Below are 8,330 nucleotides of genomic sequence, written 5' to 3'. Positions count from 1 at the left end.
TATTCTTTTTAGACCACCCCAAACTCCCCAAACTCCACGCTAACCCCGACGGGTCTGGTCCACGTCATGTTCCCGCTGGACTCCGACGCATAACGGGAGACAAAAGGTCCCCGCTGGACCCCGACGCATAACGGGAGACAAAAAGTTCCCTGCTAGTGCACCGGTCAATAACCCCCGGCGGTTAATGTCAAACCATCATGGCACACATAATGGCTGTTGACTCCATCAATACCCCTGCGGGTGGACTTGGCCTATAAATAGACATGCATCCATTGCATTCTACACAGAACATACACAAGCATTCTTGCATACACGCTCTCTTCCTCTCTGCATAATCTTCCGATCGAAGCTCTGCCCCCGCCTTACTCCCGTTCGCCGGAGCTCTGCTGCTAGCGGTGCTGCTACTTCAGAGACGAAGCCGTTTTATCTTTGGGGACGACACGCCAAACCGAGAGCACTACTGGGGCGTATCTCGTCTTGCGGAAAGAGGAATCCTCAACTCAGCTTACCACTTTCCACAAGTTTTCCGTTTAATTTGTTCATCTATTTTCCGTGTAATTTTCCTTTATTTTTCGTGTAATTTTTCACCCGGCAAGTTTGTATCTCATATGTTCCATCAATCGCAAGACAAGATTTTCTTGCCACTAAAGGAGCTCACACACACCAACTGAACTTAATCAACACCTTTGCTTGGAGATGTCGACTGACCCGTCTACCGCGGCTGCCACCGTTCCATCCACTGTGTCCCCCATTGCATCCGTCAACACGTCTTCGGACATAATGATAATTCCGACTCCTTGTTTCTCAACTTCTTCCTCAACAACCCCTTGGGTGTTTGACAACCCCATTGTGACGGTTTCCGGATTCACCTCGAGTGGATCGGTCGGTTCCATTTTCAGTGGTTCCATTGGATCCTTCATTGGGTCGAGTGTCGGGGCCTTCGGGCATGGCACGAGTGTTGGATCCTTCGGGGTCAACTGAGTGCTAGCTCCTTCGGGGGCAGCACGGGTGCTGGACCCTTTGGGGTCAGCACGAGTGCTAGCTTCTTTGGGGGCAGCACGAGTGCTGGACCCTTAGGGGTCGGCACGGATGTTGGATCCATCGGGGTCGGCACGGATACTGGATCCTTCGGGGTCGGCATAAATGCGGTGGCCTCCATGCTCCACGCAACTATGGGGGGTACGGTGCCCCCACCAATTGTTAGCTCCTACAGGGGCACGTACTTGGTCTCTTTCATGGGACAAACTCGGTACCAATGACACCAAGGATGATGCCACCCGCCGAGAAGCCATCAAAGTTCACGGGAACGGATTTCAAGAGATGGCAACAGAAAATGTTGTTCTACCTAACAACGTTGGGCGTCGTGAACTTCTTCAAGGAGAACGAGCCAACCCCGCCAAGTGATGACGAGGCACGTGTCGAGATGTACGTCGAGTATGACGTTTGGCGCAAAGGAGACTATCTTTGTAAAAACTTTATTTTAAGTGCTTTAGATGATAGTCTCTACAACGTGTATTGCACTATTCCCACATCAAAACAATTGTGGGAAATGCTAGATAAGAAGTATCGTAGTGATGATGCGGACACTAAATAATTTGTATTAGCCAAGTACTTGGACTACAAAATGGTCGATTCCCGACCAATCATGGACCAAGTGCAAGAGTTCCAGCTGATCATCCACGACCTTGCCGCCGAGGGAATGGCCCTGCCTGAAGCTTTCACGGCCGGCACGGTCATTGAAAAACTTCCACCCGGCTGTAAGGACTTCAAGAGCTACCTTAAGCACAAGCGAAAGGAGATTAATCTTGAAGACTTGATCGTGAAGCTGCGCATCGAGTCAGACGTGCGCAAACGCGATGACTTGGCTAAGGGCCATGGCCCACCTGTTGCAAAGGCCAATCTGTTGGAGCGGAGCGGTCCCTCCAACAAACGCTCTCGTCCAAGTGCAAAGGACAAGGGCAAGAGGAAGCAGCCTGCGAGGAAGGTCGAAGGCAACTGCTACAACTGTGGCAAACCTGACCACTTTTCCAAGGACTGCCGCAAGCCAAAGAAGAAACCGGCTGCCCACGTTGTTGAAAAAGAGTTCAAGGACTGGCATGAAAGTGACCTTGTTGCTGTGGTCAAGGAAGAAGTCAACCTTGTAGATAAAAAAAAGGTGTCTGGTACATCGACACTGGAGCTACTGCCCACGTCTGTGCCAATAAGAGCAAGTTCGCCTCCTACACCGCTGTTGAAGAGAGGAAAATCAACATGGGGAATCAAGCCTCGTCTCAAGTCCTCGGCATTGGGGACATGATTCTCATGATGACGTCCGGCGTCACCATCACTTTGAAGGATGTGCTGCACGTCCCGGACATCCGCAAGAACCTAGTGTCAGGATAAATGCTAGTGAATAAGGGGTTTAAACTTGTATTCGAATCTGATAGGTTTTCTTTGTACAAGTTTGGAAAGTCACTCGGAAAAGGTTTTGTAACCGACGGACTTTTCAAGCTTAGTGTAGCTACACTCCATGTCCCTAAGCCTTTGGCTAATAATAAGAATGCATCTACTTCTTCTTACTTGGCTGAGTGTTCTAACTTGTGGCACAATAGATTGGGACATGTAAATCCAAATGCCATTAAAAGATTAGTAAGTTTAGATTTACTAAAGGCAAATGAAGTAAAAAACTCAAAATAAATGTGAAACTTGTCTTGAGGCGAAAATGACTAAGTTACCGTTTCATTCGGTTGAACGGAACACGAAACCCCTTGAATTAATTCACACGGACATATGTGACTTTAAATTGGTGCAAACGAGAGGTGGTAAAAAACACTTTATCAGGTTCATAGATGATTGCACAAGATATTGTTATGTCTATCTTTTAAGAAGTAAAGACGAAGCAATAGAAGCGTTCAAAAATTATAAGAACGAAGTCGAGAATCAATTAGGATGTAAAATCAAAATGATTCGATGTGATAGAGGAGGTGAATACGTAGCCCCGTTTGAGGAATTATGCAACGCAAGTGGTATAATTCATCAAACGACTGCACCATATTCACCACAATCTAATGGTGTTGCAGAACGCAAGAATCGAACTCTCAAAGAGATGATGAATGCGTTACTGATCAGTTCGGGGATGCCCCAGAACATGTGGGGGGAATGTTTTGACAGCCAACTACATCCTAAACAAAATCCCACGCAAAGGTAAGGACGTTACTCTTTATGAGTTGTGGAAGGGAAGGAAGCCATCCTACAAATACCTCAAAGTGTGGGGGTGTTTGGCAAAGGTGATGGTTCCTCCGCCCAAAGAAGTTACAATCAGTCCTAAAACGGTTCACTGCATCTTCATTGGGTATGCACTTAATAGTAGTGCATGTCGATTTGTTGTCCACAAGTCTGAAATATCGACTGTGACCGTGGGAACAATAATCGAGTTAAGAAATGTTGTATTTCTTGAAAATATATTTCCTCTCAAAGACAAGGAAAACATTGCACCCAATTATGAGACGAGAATTGAGGATGAAACCACTAGTTCTAAATCAGTGGATGAAGAGCTAGAATCGCGCAAGCGAACAAGGCCTGATCCAAACAATACGGTACCAAGACGTGGTAGCAGGGTCAGCACGTGTGTGTTGGTTGATCTACCTGAAGGGGCTAAACCTTTAGGATGCAAATGGGTTCTTAAAAGAAAGTTTAAGGTTGATGGAACAGTGGACAAGTATAAAGCTCGACTGGTAGTCAAAGGCTTTAAACAAAAGGAAGGGTACGATTTCTTCGATACCTATTCACCTGTAATGAGGATTACATCAAGTCGAGTGCTAGCGCCGGGAACATCCTCGCTGGATGATGTGGTGATTTCGGTGATCTTCATTCTTTGATGTCTGTGGATTTTTTTCTCTCTTTCTCTGGAACTGGTGGTGCTCTGGGCTAGGGTTCTGAAACTTCGAGAGAAATGGATGGGAGCAAACAAGTGTATTGTAGGCGGTTGGGAGAAAAAGTGAAGTACAATTCAGAAAACTCCCTGTTATAGCCAATGTAGACTGTTGGTATACGTGCGAATCTTCGAGTACCGGCGTGTTTTTTCAGAACGACAGCTGGCTTGGCTTCCCTGATACGCTTCTTCCTCTAGTACGACTTTTCAATGCAACAGTTGGCTTTCTCCGACGTTCCATCTTTCAGCGCTTTTTCAATGAGTGAGCACGTTCTTTCATCACCCTGCCTTGATTAATCAAACCATTATAACCCACCAATTAAATCCAGACTCCAACTGATCAAGTGGACAAGTAATTCCAGATGAATACTCAATTAATAACCACTTGATCAGCTTCTTCTTTTTTTATTTTATTTTTAATTTCCTAAGTGTTTAAAGTTAATACTACGAAAAATATTTATACTAAACTACCAAGGAATTGACTGAGTGCCTTTAGGACGTCACTTGATCAGTTTGTAGGTTTAGAAATCAGGTGCTTGATCAAGCAGAATACCCAAGAATACTCAGTCACTCCTTATATCTGCGTTCACTGAAGAGAGTTAGGCATGAGCAGTGGAATGTCGTCCACCATGCAAACCTCTGTTCCATCTCTATAAGGCTTCACTCTGTGCCCATTCACCAAAAAGTAGAACGAATCAGGGTCGCTTCCTTGGAGTTCGATGGCTCCTTTTCTCGTATGGCGATGATGGTATAGGGGCCTATCCACCTTGACCTTAATTTTCCAGGCATCAACTTGAGTCTTGATTGGAAAAGCAGCACCTTCTGTCCCAGCTTGAGCTCCTTCTTCGGAGGTTCTTGTCATGCCACATTTTTGTCCTTTCTTTATACCACATGGCAGAGTCGTAAGCGTCAAAGCGGAGCTCCTCAAGCTCTTGCAGCTGCAATCTCCTTTCTTCAGCACAAGACTCGGCATTCAGATTCATCTCTTTGATCGCCCAAAAGGCCTGATGCTCGATTCCCACGGGTAAATGGCACAATTTCCCGAAAACCAGACGGTAAGAGGACATTCCGATCGACGCCTTAAAGGCGGTCCTGTATGCCCAGAGCGCGTCCTCCAGTCGACGGCTCCAATCTTTCCTTGTGGGGTTTACCGTATTTTCTAAAATCACCTTGATCTCCCGGTTAGACACCTCAGCTTGGCCATTTGATTGGGGGTGGTAAGGTGTGGACAGTCGGTGGTGGACGCCATATCTTCTCATTAAATCTTCAGTGGTCCGGTTGACGAAGTGAGTTCCTTGATCAGAGATGATGTCTCTGGGTACCCCGTACCGGGTAAAGATATTTGATTTTAAAAACTTTGCCACCTCTTTGGACTCACACGTCCTTGTTGCTTTAGCCTCTATTCACTTGGACACGTAGTTCACTGCCACCAGAATATAAAGATTCCCTTCCGACGATGGGAAGGGTCCCATGAAATCCATCCCCCACACATCGAAGATTTCACAAACTATTACGGGGATCTGTGGCATCTCGTCTCTAGCAAAAATCCCTCCAGTAAGCTGGCATCGGGGGCATCTCTTCCAAAACACATAGGAGTCTTTATGGATGGAGGGCCAGTAAAACCCACTGTCAAGCACCTTCCTCGCTGTCTTCTTCGGACCGAAATGACCGCCACAAGCTAGTGTGTGGCAGTGGAAAAATACGTCCTCTTGTTCCCACTCGGGTATGCAGCGTCGGATGACTTGATCAACCCCCATCTTCCACAAATAAGGATCATCCCAATAGAAGTATTGGGAGTCGCTTTTGAGTTTATGCTTCTGTGCTCTCGTGGCTTCATCCTTTCCGGGCAGCTCACCCGTCACCAAATAGTTGGCCATGTCCGCAAACCATGGCTCCTTCTGCATGTGTTGGTGTCACGACCGCCCTTACTAAGGATAGTAAAGACGGGGAAACTCATGACTATGGGGAAACGATAAAGACCAACATTTAATATGAAAACTCAATTAACTTCAAAAGAAAGTATTTTAGTCTATAAAAATGGTTAAGTGGCGAATGAAAGTCTCAAAGTACTTAAAGGCATAAAATGTATAGAGTAGAGCGGAAGACCATTATAAAATAATTTCAAACACGGCAGCTGAAAAACAAGTATTAAAGAGAGTCATGGGATGGCGCCCATGTATGAAGACACGACGCATCCTGGAATTCCTAAAGCTCACTCAACATCCGCTGCAACATCCCGCTCAACCTGCACATAGGGAAAACATATGCATGGCTGAGTACTTGTTGTACTCAATGGGCTCATGCCGAAAACATTTTATAACAGTTATGTCATCCATACCAGTGAACTCGAGTTTTACATGTAGTTAAGAAATATCATGGAGAACATAAAAATATTTCATAGCCTGGTCAGGCAAACAATCTCCCCACTTTCTCAACAATCCAACAATCACATCATCTTTCCACAATGAGACGAAAGTGTGGCCACACTATTCCCCCACGAGAACGGCCGACTAGCAAGGACGACTTCCGATCCCACCAGTGTATACAGCCTGATAGGGTTTGTGGCCCTACTCAGACCCGAATTCGTTTCACACACAGCCATATAGCCTAACGGAGTAAACTCAGACGAACTAGGCATCAGACAACAATCTCAACATCAAAACAATCATGGCATGACATAACACTTTAAACCACCCTTATAGCTCCACAATCATATTTTGAAACGTAAGAGAGTTTTAGTAAGGAAAGCCCACCTCGCTTGTTTATACAACTCAATCACAACTTTAGTGCAACCCTCATTTTTTGTGCTCACGCACGCACAACAATCCTTGTCAACACCATAACAAAATCAGTTTTCCCATCAATACATTTATCATGCATGCCCTATCGTTCATTTCATAGTTCTCTCATACTGCCCATCCCAAACGTTCACCAACACAAACGAAACGAAAGCCTTGGCATGCATCGACGTATAAAACATAACCATATCATAGGATACATTCCTTAATCACACATGTACCAGGTAAATCATTCAAAACTTGACAACAAGGGTTATTTCAACAAGATAGAAATCTGGCATAACAGCGCAGTCATTTTGTAAAAATCATTAAAAATCCATCCAATATCATTTGAAGCTGGAATTTGGTCACCACACAGTATACACATCAAAGTTCATCCTGTTAAAATTTCACACCAAAATCACATCATTAGGTCGGTCAAACACGTGTCGGAACCTACTATCCGAACACCATTCATCCACACATACCTATTCATACTTTCCACACATTTTCATGCTTCAAAATCGACCTTACAACCATAATCTCATATTTACACATAGTATTCACCAATGAATCATCCCCAAACTCATACACACATATACATACACGCACATACACATACTTTCTCATGCAAACATCATTCCCAACCGATTAATTTTTAGATCTCTGATTTCTATACTCACTATATGCATGAGGGGATCAAGAAACATGGATTCAATGGTAAGAATGAGAAAGATGATTCAAGTATACCTTTCTCTTGAAAAAATAATTGGTAGGGATGACGAATGATGCGATTCTTCGATGAATCTTGAGTTTCCAACTCCAAAATGATGCAAGAACAAGGAATTAGTGAAGGATTTGTGGAGAGGATGAAGAGAGGGATGGAGGCATGTGGGGGAGAGGAGAGGGAGAGAGAGTGGCGTGAAAAAGGGGCTAGGGTTAGGGTTTTGCTTATTTATTCTCTAGGTTTAATCCCACACTTAAATAAAATAATTATAATTGCGGAGGAATAAAATAGAGGTCAATGAATAAATCCCACAATTTAAAAGAAGAAATAGGCGTGTAGAAAGGGGGAGTAAATTTTGAAATTTGCTATTTAATTAGCAAGGATATTTGGTATTTACTTGAAGAGAAAAATACTCACAAAATATGTAAAAAGATATTATGTATCCCATAAATAAGGTAACACAATAATTCAAAAATCCTCCAAGTATGGGAAGGGGTGCGTGTAGAATAGGGGAAGTATTCAAGTAAATATTTAAATCCTCAATTTAAATGGGAATATGATTTAAATTGGTAATTTCTTGTAGGAAAAGACTCCCGTAAAATAGGTAACAATTGAATTAATCCCACGAGGTAATTGAAACAATAGGGGGCAAAAATTTGAGGTCTCAAATAAGGAAAGAGCCAAATCCTAATTAAAATAGGATATGGAGGGATTTGGCAAAATATGGTTAGATTTAATTGGATTTTAAAGTCAAGAAGGAAATTAAACAAGGCACCAATTAAATATACAAAAATAATTCACCCTCCTAATTTATAGGGGATTTTTGAAAATCCCCAAGGAATAGGCTAAGGGTCGAAAATCATATAGAATAAATTAGGAATAATTTGGTTTGGATTTAATTTGGATAATTATCCCA

At 43.6% G+C, this 8,330-nt stretch overlaps 1 protein-coding gene across 1 annotated transcript; it reads right to left on the bottom strand.

The window, feature by feature from the left end:
• Positions 1-4,496: 4,496 nt before the first annotated feature.
• LOC121752746 lies at positions 4,497-5,169 on the bottom strand. The gene is made up of 2 exons (XM_042147843.1): positions 4,730-5,169; positions 4,497-4,575 (listed from the first exon to the last, which is right to left on the bottom strand). Exons 1-2 carry the CDS (start codon positions 5,167-5,169, stop codon positions 4,497-4,499), a joined length of 519 nt encoding a protein of 172 aa, XP_042003777.1.
• Positions 5,170-8,330: the final 3,161 nt, after the last annotated feature.

Source organism: Salvia splendens, chromosome 10 (assembly GCF_004379255.2).
Source record: "Salvia splendens isolate huo1 chromosome 10, SspV2, whole genome shotgun sequence".
Lineage (NCBI taxonomy): Eukaryota > Viridiplantae > Streptophyta > Magnoliopsida > Lamiales > Lamiaceae > Salvia > Salvia splendens.
This window is presented reverse-complemented; position numbering and strand designations above follow the sequence as displayed.